This window comes from Pieris brassicae, chromosome 10, assembly GCF_905147105.1.
Source record: "Pieris brassicae chromosome 10, ilPieBrab1.1, whole genome shotgun sequence".
Classification (NCBI taxonomy): Eukaryota; Metazoa; Arthropoda; class Insecta; order Lepidoptera; family Pieridae; genus Pieris; species Pieris brassicae.
The window spans coordinates 4,272,961-4,294,073 of record NC_059674.1 but is presented as its reverse complement, the minus strand read 5'-3'; the positions used below and the strand labels follow the sequence as shown (position 1 = coordinate 4,294,073).

Below are 21,113 nucleotides of genomic sequence, written 5' to 3'. Positions count from 1 at the left end.
AAATGATGGAAGTGACAATTTTAGAACTTATAACCTCAAAGAACCATGGTTTTGGAGATCCTGGGTCGAATTTCAGCATAATGTTTGCCTTTAAACTCGTTGTTTCTCAAGCATGTTTGCTCATTCCATGTCTCCCAAAGATGGGTTTTGGGAAGAGCAGCTAAATCAAGACAATAATTCATGTATGTCTCCATCCTTTATAGCTTCTTTGGAAGCTAATCAGCCTTCTCGTTTCTTTTAATCCATAGTGACTTGGAATACATGCAAAGATAATTTTGTAATTTCTTTGAGAACATGTTAAAAGCTTATCACGTATTTCGCAAATAATAGGGTAACAAAGTTTCATTTGAAAAGGAAATTTTCAATAGTTTGTAGTACACTTTTTCGATGTGAAAATATTATTTTAATAGTAATATAATAGTTCTTTTAGATTTTAATAAAATAACTAGTTCTAAAGCTTGTAAAAGAGGAAAACACGCTCGAGGGAAAATCGAGGATTCAGGAGGAAGTTTAATCTTTTGTATTATTTTATATTGCCAATTAACTAGACCAACTCCAACACAAACATCAACAGATTTTGGGGGCGTCTGTAAAAATATAATCCCAACCATACCAATTTTGTTCCTTAACGCTACAAACGATAAACCTTACGCTTCCACTAGTTTCCGACTAAAATCTCCTGCCTTGGGTTTGCTTTATATTTGTCTCCAGAATATCTTGATTATTGACGCTTAAATCATATTTTATATTCGAATCTAGAATTTAAGAATTGTGTCATAAATATGGGTAATGATGGAGATCGATGAATGCGGCTGTGTATTTTTAAAAACCTACGAAAGTTTATTATTAGACATGGTAATGTCGCCAGTAATTGAATGCATGAATAATATTGTTCAATTCATGCAGTTTTCTATGAAGAGGATAGTTGAAAACTGCATCATCGATCACATATAAATTGCCTTCTTAATTTTAAAGAAGGATCGTAGCATTCTACTTGTAAAGCATTGATTGGGCTAGATTTCATTACGCCTGTCACAATTCTCAAAGCTTCTACAGAATGACATCAAGTTTTTTACTTCCCAAGACACTTCCACCACATAGTGGTGGTGCACGGCGAAAATTGCCTTAGAAAACGCTCAGTTGTGGAACGATGGACGTCGAGGTGATACGGATGGTATTTTGTATTTTGCCTTGTCGTCCGATAATGAAACTCAGCTGTAGGTATTAGACCGAACAACTCCTCTGAACACTCTCTATGGTAAATGCGGTAGAAGATGCAGACCTCTACGCAACGCCAAGGGATCAAGTCGCATGAAAAGTGATTGATCGTCGACGATTCGAATCGCTCTTCGTTGAATACGGTCACTCGCATCACAAGTTCCTGCGATGCGAATTCGCATTGCATCGCATCGCAGTTTTGTGTGGGAGCCCTAAAGGTCTCGTTACCAGGCCATAAAATTATTAAAAAAAAGTGCAAGTTATTTTCCTCATTTAAAACAACTTGTTTCCATTAAAATTTTAATCTTCCTTAAAATAACAAGAGACGCACATAAATATGTAATCAAGAATTAGTCCATTTCTTACATTTCCTTTAAGCTATAGTTTTCTGAAATTCGAACATCCTAGTTATATTGGATATCTTTTATTTATAGTTTGATTCTGATTACATGTAACTTACATTTACTGAAAAGTTCTTTAATTTGAAAAATTCATTATGTATCTTACTTGTTTGTTGTAAACTTTTACTATTTAATATTGCGTAAAAGGATAGTACATTTTATTTGTATATTTAACATGTGAACATATCTAATGAACATAATTAGAAGTTCTAAATACTTTATTGTAAATCTATTAGGTGCTCTTGATATAAAAGTGATTTATTTTTATTAAATTAACTTGATTTATACTTCATGAACTATAAAATCTAGTGAACAATACTAAGTAATAGTAAGCAGTCATTTTCTTTAATTATTTATTACTAAGTTATAGAGAAGTTTATTTTATTGTTAATGAATAAGAAGTTAGTATTCAAGTGCCTTAGGAATTACTGATGTTATTTATAATAAGCAACAAAGTCACAATTTAATATATTTTTAAGTTTCAAATGAAGTGAGGTGTTTTAATATTAAAGTTACCTACTGATTACACCTTGGAGCAATCTTACACAAGCTTGTCAGTTTTCTATTTGATCAAAGTACTATTTATTAAAACAAATATTTTCTTTTAAGAAAAAGAGAAGATAATACAACTAAAACTTTTAACAGAAACCACCAATGGCCAAGTTGTATTGAGAAAAACCCCTAGGCTTCTTATTTGTTTTCTTGTCATTTAAAAACGGTGGTTTAACAAATCTGTTTATAAAGAGCCCTGCAAATTTTTCATCATATTGGGAGCCAATGCATCCATCAGTCTCTTCCCTAACAAGGGAAATTGTGGCTTTGGAATGATGCCCCGTATTCTCAATTCCTTTATCCAAGTATCCAGAATTTTTCTCCATTGTCTTTTTAAAGGACCATATTGGGTATATATAGGTTGCATTATGTGCGTCGAATTTGGTGTTAAAGTCGTAAAATAAATGTTATTTTGTACTGCTGCCTGTACGAATTCAGGTGAGAAGTACGAACCTAAATTATCTACTATGACAACACTTGTTTCATTTTCAATTCTTTCTTCCTGGATGGTCGGCAACAACAACTTGAAGAACCATACCTCGAAGAGATTCATGTCAAACCAACCGCTATGACTATTTCTGTAAATTATTACAAGTGGACCTCTCAATGTCCAGTTCTCGTACAGGTGGTTTGATTTGTAGACAACCATAGGAGCAATCGTTTCCCCGTCTGCTGTTGTCTCATGATAATTGTAAATAAGACCTGGACGTGTCTCCTCCAGAGCTGGTCTCACATTTACAAACAATTATTTTATCTCCTGATGCCCTAGCAGGTTTGATATTTGTGTCTCTCTCTCTCTGTCTCTCAGTCTCTGAGTAAGGTTGTTTCGCGCTGCGAAGTCGGTTACTAAGTCCGGACCGGTGAGTTGTCTTTCCATTCTTTTGTAACCTTCCCTGGTAACCAACATCTGAACAATAATTCGGATATAGCGCTGAGTAAGAGGAACACCCCAATCTGTTAATATTTTCAAGGTATCGGCTATTACTTTTTCAGTTTCAGGAGTCAAAACAGTTCAAATGTAATATCAATTGTAACAGTATTTATATCCTGACTAAGTATATGTTTATTTTTCGGGACTGACTTTATACTAGTATTCACTAATGTTCTGGTTTATGCTGTTGCTCTCAAGTGGGACTACCAGTGGGTTCCACGGCAATAAGCCACATTTCTTGAATCCATTTGCCAAAATTAATTAATTTATGGTATTGCACATTACCTCGTGTAATAAATAAGCAAAATATTTTATTCTTAAGTACGTGAAGCTCATCATTTTTAATCAGCCAAGTATAAATTAAATTAGCAAAAAATTCAAAGAATGCTTCACACGTCATCCAACCTGAGTCAGTTTTTCCAGTTCCCCCAGTCTGAAGGAAAATTATCTGTAATACATCGGTCGGTTTACTTATTAGTCATATAAGATCAACTATCGATGTCAATATCAGCCGGCTTACTATGACTTTTTCATTTGCAACGCTACCTCCCGGACTAAAAGGACGCTCGGAACGTTTCTTATAATTCCTCTTCTTCCTACTATTAGTTTGTGTAGCAGTAGCACTTAGATTCAAATCCTCTGCAATCATAGAAAGTGGCAAATCATCTACGTTAAATCCCGTCGTATTAATCTCCACTTGGTTTGGTTGTTTGCGATATAACCGTCTGATTATATTTTTAATATCTTTCCTAATGCGATCTTTGCTTGGCAATTGGATCGTCTCGTTGCATTTCCATCCAAATCGTCTCTACAATTGTTCATCGAAGAGACCGCCTTTTCTGAAAGAGGAGTTTTGAGGTCTTCTAACTTTCGAATCATATAACGCAACGTATGTTCTGCACTAACTAGATCAGTACCTCAACAGCCAATTTCACTGGCTGAAATTTATTTTCCAATTCAATAAGGACAGCATGTTCTTCATCCGTGAAAAAATAGTCTGATTTGGAACTGAGTGAGAGGTCAACTAGGATCTTAGCTACAGACCGCTGTACTCTATTGTATGTACTTATCATGTTGCATAGGCTAGACGAACTTGTCTTGCAGTCAAGAAATAATTACTTACTTTTTTTTGGAAATTCACTGGAATTACTATTATTTTATATAATCAGTACCATTATATTAACATCACTACGATTTAGGGTACCATGGCTTGATTGATCCACTGCCGCTACTATAACCCATACCCCATAAAACGAAGCAAGTTTATGGGGGTGGTCATTAGTTTTTGAAGGTAGTCAACTCTTGTTTATAATATTTTTTGAAGGTTCCCACAAGTCTAGAGGCTGCGCCCGGTCAGTTGTGAGTGGGGCAAATGGCTAGAAGATGATGTGATTTTTTTAATGCAAACTCTAAGGCTGGTTAAAATTTATGCGACTTGTGATTATCGAGCAGTAGTAACACTTTTCTGTTTTCACTTGAGTCATATACTTTCAAAGGCGGCAGAGTCCACATGAACACATGTTGGAGCAGACGAAAAAAACGGTTGGCATTAGATTAGTCACCATAGCTATTAAAAAATAAATAACTAATCGCTTTACAAATTACTTTAACCTGTAAATTCTTACAATATTGGTCACATAAGCTAGTTATTCGCAAAAAAGTGACGGACACTGCCGGATTTGATAGATCCATTTGGATACTGCCGTATATGATTGGGACAGGTATGGACATTGCCATGTTTGATGCGAAAGCCGGCCATGTTTCTTGTCTGACATATTCGCGATTATGATCTTGATACTTTAGTACTTAACGGGTGAATTCCGTAAATTATAAAGTAATGTTATCAGATTTTTTTTATTGAAAATTAAGTAGTAAAGTTTTAAACAAAACAATTTTCTTCCGTACGTGGCTCGCAGACGGTTTCAGTTAAATCAACATCTTCTATAGGTGCTCGAAGAATGTTTTTGTAAAAAAATAATCCTTCTTGGTTTTCCCAAGCTTCACCAAAATGGCTACTTAAGAGTTTTTTTACGTCCTGTAATTTAGCAGGCTTTAGTTTCACAGTTTTTATTTCGATTGCGTCGGAGTTTATATTGGCGACGGTTTTGTTTTTTCGGTTAACTTTTTTGAAAACTCCACCACGGTTATTATAGTTTACCTCACCATTAATAACAACGTTTCCTGTTTGAACAGATCGCTTAATGAAAAATCTTTTGCATTTCTTGAACTGAAAGTGCCATGATCCAACATCTTTCATTACTGTACTCATGCTTTTTTTGAAATTGAACACTTCACAGTCAGTCACACACTTCCAAACGCACAATAGTGCTATGTGATCCAATTATATCCAAGTAATTTTCTGGAGTTATGATGCACTCTAATTTCCTGGTCTCCTTTTCTACATGAGCAAATACTCTGTCTGGAGGTAGGAAAGAACGACAGGAAAAACTATTTGTATTTCTTGCACATCATTTGGAGCCGAAGTAAGTAGCCATTTTGAGCACATTGTTAGCATTATACAATTCTTATTTTGTCCTGGACAGCCATCGGCTATCAGCCTTACTGTTCGTATACCAGTAAAGTCTGTGTTTCCTAGCCGATGCCATAGTATGGACGCAATTTCATTGGCTCCTTTATCATATTCGTCTTCAGTCCAGCAATAGGCGAAAACATTTTCTCGGGTCAGTGGAGCCTTTGAAGAACCTTCTGCAATTATACAGGTACAACTGTCTAGAATAGTACGTAATTTGATCAGGAGTTTTTGGGAGTGGTAAATTTTTTTGACAGTCAAACGATAGAGTTTTTAAGTCTGATTTTTCTTATTTTATTAAGGCATAAAATGCTTTGGCTTTTAACTTGTGGACTCTGGATTCTACACGTAGACGTTGTTTTTCTGTTTCATCACTTGCTCTTTTGATTTTTTCAAAGAGCTGAAGACAAACAGAACACACATCTGTTCTGGGACTGCCAAAGCCGAGGTTGTAATTGTTATCGAATATTTTCCGGAAATATCCCTTCTTAACTTTCAGATCTTCCTCTAATCCTTCCTGGTTGTTGTACATTTTCCTCATAGAAATTGGAATTGGAATAGGAATTGATAGAAAGTTCAGCAGTCAAATAACGTCTCTCAGAGTGTCCCCGACAGTAATGCGGCTCGTCCACGTAAAACATATTAATAACCAGCATAACTGCATTCTTCTTCGCGGCAAACTTTTTACTTTTGCAATCTCCTCCTCTTCTTTCTTTAACCGGTTCTCCTCCAGATTCAACAAATCTCTTTGCAATATATTGCACGCGATGTTTTGTAATGTGTAAGATACGCAGAAATGCTCTTTGGCATACACGGATTTTTTTATTTTGCATGGAACTGTAAACAGCTCGTTTGGAAGGTTTTCGACTTATTATATTTTCCTTTGCGTGGTCTTTTTCGCTTTGGTATTTCGGGAATACAAAAGTTGAGTAAAAATGCATCTTTATTCGGATGTTTGTAAAAATTCTTATGGAATTTCATCAAATCTTGCATAGTCAAAGAATTGCAAAGTCTTTTTTCTTCACATTTATCAAACAAAATGTTTTGTGCCCCCAATGTAAACATCAACCGGCATTGCAGAGCGAGAATTTTTCCTTTCAAGTATCAAACATGCCTAATCCAGTTCACTTACCGCTTCCGTTTTGCTACGTTTCTTTTCCACTTTTCTGGTTTCCGCGTCTTTCCTGATGTGCTAGGGGACACTCCATATTTTGAGTTTTATTAACAATCTGGGTGAGATAACTACAATCAAGCAACAAAACCTTTAAAAAACATTAGACGATAAACCCACGCAGTGCTTCGGTCCGCCATACTAAAGTCGGCGCAATGCAGTGCTCTGATTGGCTGACGTAGACACTGCCATATTTGACTTGAAATACGTTGGACACTGCCGAGTTTGACATGAACTTCTAGTTTAAGACGATGTTTTGGCTATGACATAGCTGTTTTTGATGAAAATATAATTTTTCAATACATTATATGTCTATAGACAAACAAAATGGCATTCATAGCTTGATTTTTTCAATACGTGGACACTGCCGCCTTTGAAAGTATATGACTCACTTGTACGCATCTTCTCGACAAAATAAGCAACCAGAGCAAACGAAAAAAAGCGAGCCTAGCGGTGACGAAGTTTTTAGAAGTCGTTTTTCCATACGTTTGCGCGCAAATTTGAAATAGGGTGCAGCTCCATTACAATAACATATCACAGTAGTTAATTGACCCTTTTCTGCATTGCAAAATACTTCGAATTGACTTTGATAGCCAAAACCTTGGGTGGTTTAGATGTACTGCTTTATTCCGGTCTCGTACATATTGAATATTGCATCGAAATATTTTTCTATCGGCTCTAATAATTGGAATAAAACAACTTCACCTGTGGCTAAAGCCTCTTGTTCTTGCCAACGATGTTGGCTCTGGCGCTCGTAGAAACCAGAAATCCAGTCGTCTATAGCTTTGACATTTTTAAATGGTTGAGAAATATGATTTCTTAAACGAGTAAACCCAAAAAATAAACTATCCATTTTTTTAAGAAACAAACAGTTCTTGTTCTGGACTAAAAAGTGATGTGAACCTACCCAATTGCCGGTTAATAAAACCGACTATTCGGCGTCTTCACTTGTCTTTGCAAAATCGTAAACGAAGTTCCAAACTTCTTTACAGTTGAATTTAAAGATTATCCCTCATCTTTTCAGTTCTTCTATTTGTCAGCTTCTGCTGCTCTATCGAGTGTTTCTGCTCAAGCGGCTCGACTAATTTTGTGTTCTAACACCATCTAAATAAAAAAATAGTATTTAATTTTATTTTTAGAAGGTAGACAAAAAGTAACGATCACAAATAATACTTAAATAAACGTGCAATAGGCTAAATAAAACATTTCATTGATAGCTAAGGACTGATATAAAAACCGCGCCAGAAAATTTGTTCTCCCCTTGTACCGCATTAGCGCATCATGCGCGGTTGATGAGATATTCGCTCTGTTTTAACTGTACCCTACCAGTCTACCCTAATATATTTTCGAAAAATTTGTAAAACACATGTAGGACTATTTTTTTTAATAATAGGGGGCCAAACGAGCCTGCGCAACGTCCAAAAAGGGCAGTCTTCGCAGCCCATAGACACCCATTTTTAGTGGGTGCGTTGCCGGCCTTTGAGGGTGGAGTACGCTCGAATTTTGAACAGTTGGAGGTCGTATCTCTCAGGGAAGACCCCCACCGGAAGTCGATTGCACAGTTCGCTAGTTCGCAAAAGAAAGTGCCTTGTGAAACGGGCTGTGGAATATTTCCAGCCATCAAGGTGATGTTGGTGAAATTTAGAATGAATACGGCTCGTACGGTGCTGAAACGAGGCAGAAGGGATCACCTCAAACAATTCTTCAGAACACTCACCGTAGTACACTTTATAGAAAACGCAGAGACGCAATGTATCTGCGTAATGAGAGAGAATCAAGCCGATCAGTAAGACATTGGAGATTGATAATTAGACAAGCCCTTCGCTGAATTTGGTCAAAAGGAAGAAGCTGGTATTTGGGAGCTCCAGCCCAGAGATGTGAGCAGTATTCCATATGAGCTGTACTTGAGCCTTGTAGAGCTGCTTATATTGTACCTCAGAGAAATACTGCTTAGCCCTACCCAAAACAACCAGCGTTTTGGAAGCCAGTTTGGCTTTTTCTTCTAGGTGACTGCGGAATTGGACATCAGAAAATGAACAAACTTGGTAGGAGTTTTGTACGATTAATCTTAACAACCTTGCTACTACCCCACACAGAAACTGTCTCCAGTATGGATTCAATTTCGAAAACAAGTTAATACTTTTCTTTCAACTTTACACCTTTACAGTTATAAAAAGAGTCTCGCGTCGCACACACCATTTTCTCATACAAATTGGAATTAAGTTGATTAACGTTGTGCTCTTCATGTGTGCAAGATTAATTTTGCGACACAGACGTTGACCTTATATAACGCTATATCACAAAGAATTCGACCATTTACTATATGCTAAAAAAATTAAATCATGATGACATCAATAAAACTCAGCATTCAAATTAAAAATTTAGGATACATACCAAGAGCCTACTTGGACATATGTTTTTCCTGTTGATAAAAATTTGTATGTTTTGTTAACGAATAAGGACACTTCTAAAACATGCGTAAGGTAAACTATCCAGTAGATGACACCTTAAGGGTTTATTAGTATGTCTATAGACATAGTTTGGTATGAAATCATCTTACAGGGAGTTTCTGCTTGGTAATAGTTGCGCAAATACACTTTCAGAATATGACAAGAATTGTAAAGTGATGGGGGCAAAGTGCGCCATACTTTTTTCATAGTTGACTTTGGTGCAAAATTACTTTTGCTTAAGTTCACGAGTGACACTAAATCATGGTACCATAAGGATCTGTGATGTTTTGCAACAACAACTTATGTCATGTCATTAGAATCTGAGGGCAAATTAATGAATTTTAGCATAAAATTTGAAAACAGTCTGACCCGGCGCACTTTGCCGACAAATCGGGGAAGTGCGCCTTGTATTAATAAAACGCAATAATAAAGCATCTGAATAAAAACAGCCCTATATTATTTTAAGAAAACAATTACCAATACGCATGTTGTAACCAATTCCAGAAGAATCTATGTATTTAAAACTAAATGCGCCATACAATCTTAAGTGAGAGGCTATGAACCTTTTTTCTAAATATTGATAATCGAGTGTCAAGTATATTTTTTCTTTTATTTACGATGGGAATTAGTATTATAAAGGGACTGAAATAAGTATATACTATAAGTTAGTAATTGAAATTAGTTATTAAGTGTAATATTTATTATAAATTCTTAACAAAACTAGGTAACGAAAAGAAAATCAATGAGAAACATCTTCTAAAATAAATTAGTTGTAATTATTCAAAAACATTAATCAAGCAAGGCTTGTTACCCTTACAATTTAATAACTAAAGTGAAAGAGATGCGAGTGAAATAAGTATTAAAAAACAATAGGCGAAAATCTAATAAACTTACGTTATGTTTTGGAATGGCACTTGAGCTTTGGTATATAACAAAATTCAGTAATTCTATATACCTATCTCAGTCAGTTTAAGATTAGATAAAAATATTATAAAACTATTAAAATATTTGTAAGTTATAAAAATAAGTAGCAACAGTAGTAACATATGCTTATGCGCGATATATCGCAATAACTTAGTGCTAGGATCACTTGAATGCTTAAATATTAACTTTTAATAAAATATACACGTAAATTCAGATACTAAATATACTAAACTAAATTAAGCATGTAAAAAACGTGTTTGTAAAAACAGCTTACTAGAAACGATACGTTACTGTATATTGAAGCTACCAAAATCAACATTGAATGAAATTTGGCCCCGACGTGAAACTGTAGGCTTTGGCAAAATTGAAATAATATCTTCAATATGCAGCAATTCACATATATCGTCAACATTGGGGTATACAAAATGCAGTAATCCCTGTTTAGTTTGTGTTTTTCTTAAATATTTTACGGTAGGAATGTCGTTATTTATTTTGACAATCTGCCCCACATAGTGCTTCAGGCTTGTTTTGGCGAAAATTTAACCAGTACCCAGTCCTGTTCTGTAAATTTGTGGGATTTTTCTTCATAATACTGGAATGATGTCGGTAAATCCAAATGACATATTTTCTATTTCTTCCTCTGAATCTTTATCTTTTAAGTACATTTCAATATACGTTTTGAAGTCCTCATCTGTATCTGAATCATGAAGACTAAATTCACTATAGGTAGAAAAGTTATCTTCAATTTGTTTGTTCTGTTTCTTCTGTCTTGGTTTTATTTGTTTGATTTCGCATTAAATTTTTCTATTTGTTTGATATTTTTTTTAAGTTTTTAAAGTAATTTCTCTTGGTTGAACAGGTTCTTGTCCAAAAAATATATCTTCACGAGACACTTTTTCATGTGGTTCTAAAGATATATCTTGCAAAACAGTTATTTTCGAGTTTGGATGGGTTACAGATTTTGTGGTTGTTAGTTTTTGTGAGTTGTGATGGACAGTCAAACTGGAAGATCTTGGAACTGCAATTTCATTTGTGATAGGGTCGGCTAAATTCGTATTTGTACTTTCCGTAGGCTCTTTGAGTTTGCTCTTCATATCATTTTTCTTTTCATTATTTAGTTTTTTAATTTGTTCCTTTAATTTTGATTTTTTCTTGTTAAGTTTGTCATCTTCCTTTTTTTTTCAATCTTGCTATAACATCCTCATGAGTTATTACTTCAGCGCTTCCAGAAATCTTTTTTATAGTTTTCAGAAATAAATCTTCAAACGATATTATTTCAGTGGTTTTTGGTTTAATGTTGCTTGTTGAAGTTTTTATTGGAATTGTGTTTAAGTTCAATGAAAAAAGTTGATTTTGTTCAGGCATTATTTAGTTAATGTCATCGGAGAGTTTTGAGGAGGTACTTGTTTTTTAGCGACCATCTTTTTCCACCTTTTTACAGCGTCGGGGTTTAATTTATGTTCCGGAACTGCATCCCTGCTAAATGGGTAATCCCACTTTTTTCAAATCCATTTTTATAATGTCGGGGTTAAAGGCTTCCCACACTTTTCCAACTATCCTCGAAAAATCGGCTTTGGGCAGTTTTTGGCCGTTGTGGGTTCTTTGCCACTTGACCATTTCCTGGTCCCAGGCATCTTTGAAAGGCTTAAAAACCGCCAAGTTCAACGGTTGCAGAATATGGCTGGTATGGGGAGGTAATTTTATGTTCGTTATGTTGTGTTGTAAGGCTTTTTCGATTACAGCTATTTGTACGTGAGTACTGTGACCATCATAGATGAGGAGTGTTGGCTGAGTCGTATCACCAATCATCGGAATAAAACTTTTATCAATATATTCAAAAAAGGCTCGCGATTTTATCCAGCCATTTGATGTGGCTGTATACAACGTTCCAGGGTACGCTAAGTTAGAGATCCAGTTACTCCATACGTGCTTCCCTTTAAAAATTATGAGTGGAGCTCCTTTATCCCCAGCAGCGTTGCTCGCCATCAAGACTGTCATATTTGACTTTCCAGAGGATGATGTAGTCCGAGTCGATGGAAATCCCCTAAGACGTATGACTTTGGTTTTTTGTGGATCACTGCAGTAACTGGTTTCATCAAAATTGTAAATTCTCTCAGGCTTGTCCTGAAGCCCTAAGTCGGCAATCACTCCGTCTAAAATATCATAAAATTCTTGGATGACAAATGGGTCTGCGGCTTTCTTACGAGCAACCTCTACAGCCTGCGGTTTTTTAATTGATAAGTTATAACGCTTTTTGAAGCTTGAAAACCAATCTTTGCCGGGAGTACCATCGTTGAAAGGTGTTTTTAGATTGTTCTGTTTGACATAGCCCTTAACAACAAGCTTTTATTTAAGTAAGTATTTTAAAAATAATGTAAACTTTATGTCAAATCAAAACCACCAATGCCTACAAATTTTAAATTTTAAAAATATTGTCGCGATCTTAAACTTGTGTAAATATATTTCACTAATAAACGTATATGCAAATTACATCTTAATCGGTTTAAGATAACTGCTTTACAATTCATTAGCAAGATTTCACCCGAACATACAAACAAACCAGTTAACAACATTGCAAGTTAAATAAAAGCTTGTAAAAAAGACACATTTTAAAAAGTTTGTAACCTCTGGATTGCGGCGAAGTGCGCCATATATAAAGTCAGTATGGCGCGCTTCCCCAACTATATAAATTTGAGGTGAGAATATTTAACTTGCAAGAAATATATACATTTTACTAGATAGGAGTGAAATAAAGTCAGAATCTTAAAGCAAAATATTTAAATTGTGCACTTACCTCACTCGTATATCGGTAAAAACTCGATTTCTTGAGATTTACGACGATGATCACGCCATAGTCATCTCTCCTCACCACTTTGAATATGAGTGAAAATAAAATAGCGCGTGTCTCAAGTTCATATGACTAGAGCCATCTATGAGTTTCACCAAGAACTATGATTTAGTTTGTAGCATCGATATACGGTGTTACTACTAGTATCAAATCGGTAGTTTTCGAGATATTTGTGGTAGGTGCACTTGCCCGGTAGGCGCATTTTGCCACCGTCACCTTATAAATAAAACTGTATTTTTATACATTTTTTAATAAAATGAAGGTAGTAACTTAGTAGTTGACACCTAGTAAAAACAAAAATATGTAGTAGTCGATACTTGTTATTTTCAGTAGTTGACATTGTATGTTTAAATTATGATGTACACAAAAATGAAATGTTATTAGATACAACTGACTGAACCTATATATGTATTTGTAAACTTAAAAATATATACCTATATTTATACATACTGACAGCTGGAAATGAGCTATCCTGTTTAGTATCAATATTCAGTAATTTTATATCAGTCACTTAGTTCCATAAATATTCTAGTTCGGGAACCGAGTATACATTTCTTGTCTGACTCATTTTTAATGGCTCGTCAATACGGAACAACACATATTCCCATTCACAGTCCAATTGATTCACAGTCCATTGATTTTTCAGGCCATTTCCAAAGTCTCCCACATTTCTGCTTTGACGAAATAGTAGCAGCTGTTTTAGTAACATGAGTAATTATCCCCGGAAACAACTCTTCTTCGTAAGAAAATACTACATACTCTCCTAATTTTCTCTGTACTGGTTTTTTAAGTGTTTTTAAATGTTTTCTCTATCACTCTCATTTTCAGACTCACTTTCACTGTCAGCAAAAACACCATCCACATTTGAATCAGAACTATCGTCAAAATTAAGCATACTCTTTTCAGTGTTTTTCTTACGCTACTGAATGTTCCCTTTTTTGTTTTCTCATTTTCTTCTCTTTTCTTTTGTCTTTTAGCAGCACGTTCCATTTTGAATTTTTCTAATTCTTCCTTTTTTGCTAACTTCTTTTTAAAATTTTCTTGACACAAATGTCCCGAAACTATAGAAGGCATTCTATCTTTTGTGGATCGTGGATCTGTCTGGTTCCTCTTTATTTGTCTTTTAATAAAAATGTCTTTTAAAGGGGCTGGGGATTTCCGCAGACACTGAAGTTTCTATGATTTCGTTATTGCACTCGCTAATGGCACCAGAAGCGAGCGGTAGAGCATCAGGGTCAAAGGGGCTCGGGAAATCCGCGGGCGCTGAAGAAGGTCCAGCTTGGCAAATGGCACCAGAAGCGAGCGGTAGAGCATCAGGGGCAAAGGGGCTAGGGAAAACCGCGGGCACTGAAGAAGGTCTAGCTTGGCAAATGGCACCAGAAGCGAGCGGTAGAGCATCAGGGGCAAAGGGGCTAGGGAAATCCGCGGGCGCTGAAGAAGGTCCAGCTTGGCAAAGGTTCATATTATTTTCAAAATATGGTTCAAAAATCGTAGGAGAGTTGTTTTTAGATGGCCGGTTGTTATGTGCTGTGCTTTGGTTTTGCCACTCGTTATTGCCACCAGAAGTGAGCGGTATAATGTTAAATAAAAGATTTGTATCTTCACTGTTTTCTGCGGTAGGCTCAGGGTTAACAACAGAGGAATTTCGCAAACCGTTTTCTATTTCTGATTTTGTAATTTGCCACAGTTATGGCATTATATATTTCCAAATCGAAAATGGTTTTAGAAAATGTGGGCTATTTCCGTGGCACCCGGAAATAGTCACTGTTCCATTAAACAATGAACACCTTCATAATGAAGTCACAAATGTTGAGGTACGTAGAAGATTTTTAGAAGAAGGGCTTCGGTTTCTCAATCAAAGTATTCCTCAAAGCAAACTCATTATATTTTGCAACGGAGATAAAAATGAGTTAGACGAAAAAGATATCTCACAAAAAGTGAAGCGAAGGAGCAGATGAAGATTCAGTACTATCGCGTTTTTGAAGATTAAAATTCTCGACTTCACTACTAGAATCCGAACTTTCTTCATCATTTGATGACTGACTGTGTTTTGGCACCAATGTGAGTATTTTGCTAGCTCTTGAAAGCATATGGACCTACAATTACTATATAAAATAAGCCATGCATAGCCATATGAACAGTTATTCAGCTTGGCAGTGTGCACATACAGATACATGACGATTTTGTAAAAGTTGTTAGTAAAGCTAGCAGTGTGTACCATGAGATACATATCAAATATATATAGAATTGTTAGTTTCTTGGCAATGTGCACGAGGAGATACATTCATTAAAAAAGTCACATGAATCATCAACCAGACAATTAAATGTGGCAACGTCGCAATATTTAGTTCCACAACAATTCTATGTGCAGTGGCTATTGTCTCACACCTGCTAAACTCTCCCGGCCTACATTAGTAAACAGTTCATCATCGAGGACGAGACAACAACAGTTATAATTAAAAGAGATAGGGTGTTATAACAATGGATCTTTACTACTTTATTTGCACCTTTTCATATAGGTGACAAGGTATTACCGATTTTATATTGCACAATCCGATTATGTCTGTTGTATATTTGGACATTTCCTTATAATGGCAAACACATTCGAATTCAGTGTCCCCCAAATTTCGGCTATCTATGTATCTATAATTATGAAAACGGTAAATTACAAAAAATAAATTACTATAAACACAATATTAAAATACTAAACTCACCTTGAATTGCTTAAAAGGTCCAAAAACTTTACAAAAATAAAATTCGACCATATTATTAGTAAAATTTTATTAAGCCTACAAAAATAATACCAAGGAATACAACAGCCGAATTTAGTCTAAATTGGAATGAACCAGCTTTAAAAAAACCTACAATGGCACTATTTTAATTGTCTGATCATGTGACTAGTATAATCTATGGAAGAATACTTTCACAACATGTATCACTACAACTACTGTATAAAAAATGGTTTAAAGCGTAAAGATTTACCCTACTTATTTTGTATGAATCTTCAAAAACAGAAACACCTATCTGCAAACACATTTTTATGGCATGGCACTTGATAAATGAACCCTAACCTTTTATTTTTAGATTTATAAAAACATTTTACTTCCAATTTATACGATGTTTTGGAAAAATCTCTAGTATCGAATTGAATTTGGAAATTTACATTTTTTATATTAAAAATGGACATTATAGCTTTACGTCTTAATATGAAAAATGACTCACTATTGGTATAATATAACCCTTAATATACTGCGACATTAATTAATTTTTCAATTTTTTTTCAGTATATACTAAGTTAAATTGGTGTTAAAATCGACTAAATGTATATTTTTGTAATGAGTATTCTAAATTATGTTATACTATACTATGTTACGCTACATTCCAATTCTAATTTTAAATATTAAACGTCATTTAATGTTAATTTTATTTGTTCTATTTAGGCTGTGAATAACAATACTATAGAAGTGTAAAACTTGTTTTATTTGTGACCGTGTTTTTGGAATTAGTTCCATTTTTGAATTTAACTTTAGAATTTTTTAACGGTTTTCGGAGTTGATTCCATTTATAAATTCAAGTTCATTTAAACACAAGAACTTTGTGACCTGTCATTCGGAATTGGTTCTATTTTTGAATTTAAGGTTCCCTATAGTATTGTATTTAATTTATCAAAAATACTGTGACGGAAAATATTTCAGATATTTATTTTGTACTTTTAATGGCCCGGTTTATAGCATTGTTTTTAATAAATAGAGATTAATTGTCGTTGAGTTTTATAAATTAGAGTTGTCATATACACAAAAAGTCAATTCCGTCGATATACATAATGATCTGTTGTTTGAGGAACTTTTTTGATTCTATATTAATAAATAAAATTAGATTTTGAACAATGTTATTTTCCGCACTTATAAATCCTAACATTATGAGAAATTTAATTTTGTAATAATGTTAGATTCCATTTATAAAATTACGGCAATGATCATTATAGTATTTATTTATTAATTTTAGGCGAATCTTGAGCAATATGCTCTGTGGACAAAATAGTAACTTATATATGAAATATTATTCGCGTGGTTAATATGGAAGGTACAGAACGCATCTTCTATCAGAAAAATAATATTAAGGTATACTAATCGACAAAATATCGTTAATTTTGTGCTAAACGTACTTGACCTAAAAGTTAAACCAGAATATTCTGCCAGGAATTCAATACAATGTCTAGTCATCAATAAAAATCGAAAATAATACACAAAAATATGGCAATAAAATTTTGGCATGGCAATTATCATCACACAGCGGTGACGCGGGGCGCGCGATTGCGCTTCTTCCGCCGCTAGGTGGCGCGCATATCAACACACAGGAACTTGCCGTCAGCGCAGAACTTTTCTAGCTGCTTCGCGTAGTACGTGTTGAATTTCAACCTAAAAATTATACCAAATTTTAAAAAAAATCTACTTAAAAAATGGACTAAAATGACATTGAAACAACGTACGCAAGTTTTATCAAAAATTAAAAATGTGATGTTTGAGAAAATTCATTACTATAATGTATGAATATGAATAATAGTACGAATTCGACTTTCTTCAGCTGTTTTTTATATAACAGTGGGCAAACGAACAGGAGGAATGATATCGTCCATAGACACTATCAATGACAGAGGGATTGCGACTGCATTACCGGCCTTTTAAACTTTTAAGAGATAGATAGATAGAAACTGACTAATTTCAGTATTAAATAATAATAAATTATATTACAAAGATCTATATAAAATCACCTGCAAAATATAATTGAAAACAATTGAATTATTTATACCTGTAGCTTAACAAAGGTGTTATAGAAGCATATAGGTATATTGTAATATATAATACGGCCATAATAATTCATGAGAAAAATACCTGGCAGATATATTAAGAAGTTTGTTGGTGTTATTGTCGCGGGCCATCCTCTCAATAATAGCGAGTACGGAGAGTAATCCCGCCGTAAAACGAAGGCCGTATCTGGACACGGACTGAGAGAAGGAGTCTGCTGAACCACTGCTCGTTGTACCACACGTGTTCTCCTGAAACGTTTAATATATTACGTTACTTATAACCCCGTATTTATTACATTATTTACATATCTCGTACTCTTCGAATGCGTTTCAGAAATCAAATGTGAATTACTAGCGTAAATATACGAGTCATTGCGACATTAACACTTCGTTTATAGATTAAGACCAGCAACAAATACGACATCCTATCCCATACGAAGACATTAACAGTAAGTAATAAAATAAAATATTGTATTTATATTGACTTACTTACAAACATTGATGAAAATATTGATGTGTGTGTAACTTTATTTTGCAGGCCTCTCAATGAAGTTTAAGTTTTCATTTTGTTTGTTTATTTATTACGGTTATTTTTTATCTTTTAGTTATAGTTATTATCAATTTTTATTTTTTAGTTTTTCTTATTATTATTTGTTTCGTTTTATTTATTTTTTGGTTGTTTGTTTAGTTTTTTCCTTTGATGCACATCAATTACATTAGCATAAGCAATATAGCTTATGTGTGTTAGATTGGAGATGTCATATTATCTTGAATCTTTTAGGCATACACATTGTTTTAGAACGTATATATAAATAAATAAATAAAAGCCTCCTCCACAATTTTTTGCTATCTCCAGCCATTATTCCCTCCTTTAGAAGCCATAAATTTAGTAAAATAAACACAGGAATTATCAGTGTCGCAGTTTTATTATACATGAAACAGTCTTGATCAACGAAGCTTTCTAACACATTGCGATATAAATTGTTTAAAACTTTAACAAAGTATTCTGTTTTTTTTTTGTAAATTTGTAGAAACTGGAATTTACCGAAATAGTTACGAAAAATACATCAATCGTAAAACTTACAGATTTATATATAAATTATTAATATACAACTAACAACCGGGTTCTATATTCAATGAGTCGTAGATTTTTCTATATAATTTTGATTATGTAAATCCTGAGTATTCGTAACTGTACAATTCAGGTCCAGTTTCTGAAAGTTGATCGACACAAAAATTAGACCATAAAAAAACAAGATTGTATTATATCTATAATTAACAGACTTATGAAACCTATAGCCAAATGTTACAAAAATATTCTTAAGTGTCTAGAACTTAACGACCTTATTCAAAAAATAATGTAACTGTTCGGAACTAAAATCTAGCCGAAATTTTTAGTTTAACGTTTTGGATGGATTGATATTTAGGTTAGTTGAACAAATAAATAATCTCCTTCCAGGAAGTGAGCATGGACGAACGTAAGTTGTAACGAAATTTCGATAACCTTTGTAATGTCTGTTGCGCTAATGTCGCAAAATTTGGATCATATGGTCAACTGGCTGAACGTTGGTACAATAACTGTAGCAATTAGAAAATGTATGACTCGCTTCGTATTTTGAATATAAAACCTTATTTTATTACTAATAAGTGAATTATTAAAATTAACAACAATAAACTTACCGGAATGTTCTAATAAAAGTCATGAAAAATAAAGAGAAACATCAATGATTGTGGACACAAATACTACATGGATACTTTTATATGTCTAAGCATTGTTGCCATGCCGAAAAAGTTGGGCTATATATAGTAATAATTAAAAATTGCATGTAGACACCATCGAAAAACTGGTACCAAAATCGTTAGAAAATTATTAAAAAGAAACCTGCTTTTTTAATTATTTTAAATTGATTATGAATTTACGCGTTATGTTTGCAAATATGAATCTTGTATCACGAAAATAACAAATATTTAAGCATGGTAACTCAAAGCTGGCATAGAGAAAAGTTAGATGTTAAAATAGTGTAAGCTATCTACATCTATATATATTGAGATTAGTACTTTATGAATACTTTTTAATGAACAAATCTGTAGTAATTACAGATACAGAACAGTACTGGTCATAACATGACATTGATCTGTGCTAATGACGTTGACAACTGACAGTGCGCAATGACAATTTGTATACCTCAATATAATCTGTATTGTCATACGTAGTTCCGAGCATACTGTTAAGCTCTGCATCCACGAAGTACTTGTGCATCTCCTTTGCCAATTACGATAGCGTAAACAATAGAATAAAAATTAGAATGCTTTTCAAGAAAGAGGTCATAGGTTATATTGTAGCCAGCCACACCATTTAAGACTTGTATATTTTTTACAGTGTCTTTAAAAACACAGATAAAAAACTGTTTTTTACTATAATTAATAAATTTGAGAATACATTTTTACATTGTCATTTTTCGTTTCAAGATTGTAATATTTCAAGCACAATAGATGGCGCGACTCGTATGACTTCTTTCTCGGAACAGATATAATTTTGTAATAATAAGCATTACGAAGTCAATAAAGCAAGACTGTTATCTATAGAAGTTCTGTTATAACAGAATAATACATTTTAGTAAGTATTTTATAAAAGGCGATTTTATTAAAACAGCTCTTCTGAAAATACAGCTACATTAAAAGACAGTCTAAGAAGCGACTCCAATAAATGCTTTAACCATTTCAAAGATAAATATAAACATGCAAGGAATTAACAACTCTAAGTACCTGGATAAAGGTGCAAAATTGCACGCAAACAAGAAGGAGAGTCGTGAACGCCTTGAGCAGCTGTGGGCTCGTCAGCATACAATCACCGAGACAGGACTCCAAGAAATCATTGTGACGCTCCAGGACTTCATCTACGTTGTTCACCTGGAATGTTAAATAACATGTTTATTTCTGGAAAAGTTATTAAGTTAGTCGTCTTTTGTTAAAATAGCTTTTACACATTAAGAAAAACACTTTTTGAACGGATTAAAGCTATGTATTATTATTTAAAACTTATAATTATTTCCATAATTCGAAATTTTCCGACGTTTCGCGTGCGTGGTCACGGTGAAAATAATTATAAGTTTTTAATAATAATACATAGCTTTAATCCGTTCAAAAAGTGTTTTTCTTAAGTTATTAAGTTATTCGTTTGGAAAAAATAATATATCAATAAAATGTGTTATGTTCATTATAAGTATACATTACAATGTATAAGATTTGTCGAGTGAAATGTCGAGAGGCTACTTTTGACT

The 21,113-nt window shown here is 33.9% G+C and overlaps 1 protein-coding gene across 1 annotated transcript in view; it reads right to left on the bottom strand.

The window, feature by feature from the left end:
- Window positions 1-15,835: 15,835 nt before the first annotated feature.
- Window positions 15,836-21,113, bottom strand: part of LOC123714881 (gamma-tubulin complex component 2-like) — a 36,196-nt gene continuing 30,918 nt past the window's right edge. The window contains exons 13-16 of the mRNA XM_045669509.1: window positions 20,599-20,742; window positions 20,018-20,095; window positions 17,918-18,081; window positions 15,836-17,443 (exon numbers count right to left, since the gene is read on the bottom strand). Of these exons, the coding sequence (XP_045525465.1) occupies window positions 17,356-17,443; window positions 17,918-18,081; window positions 20,018-20,095; window positions 20,599-20,742 (474 nt within the window). The 3' untranslated portion in view covers window positions 15,836-17,355. The remainder of the gene's footprint in view (window positions 17,444-17,917; window positions 18,082-20,017; window positions 20,096-20,598; window positions 20,743-21,113) is intronic.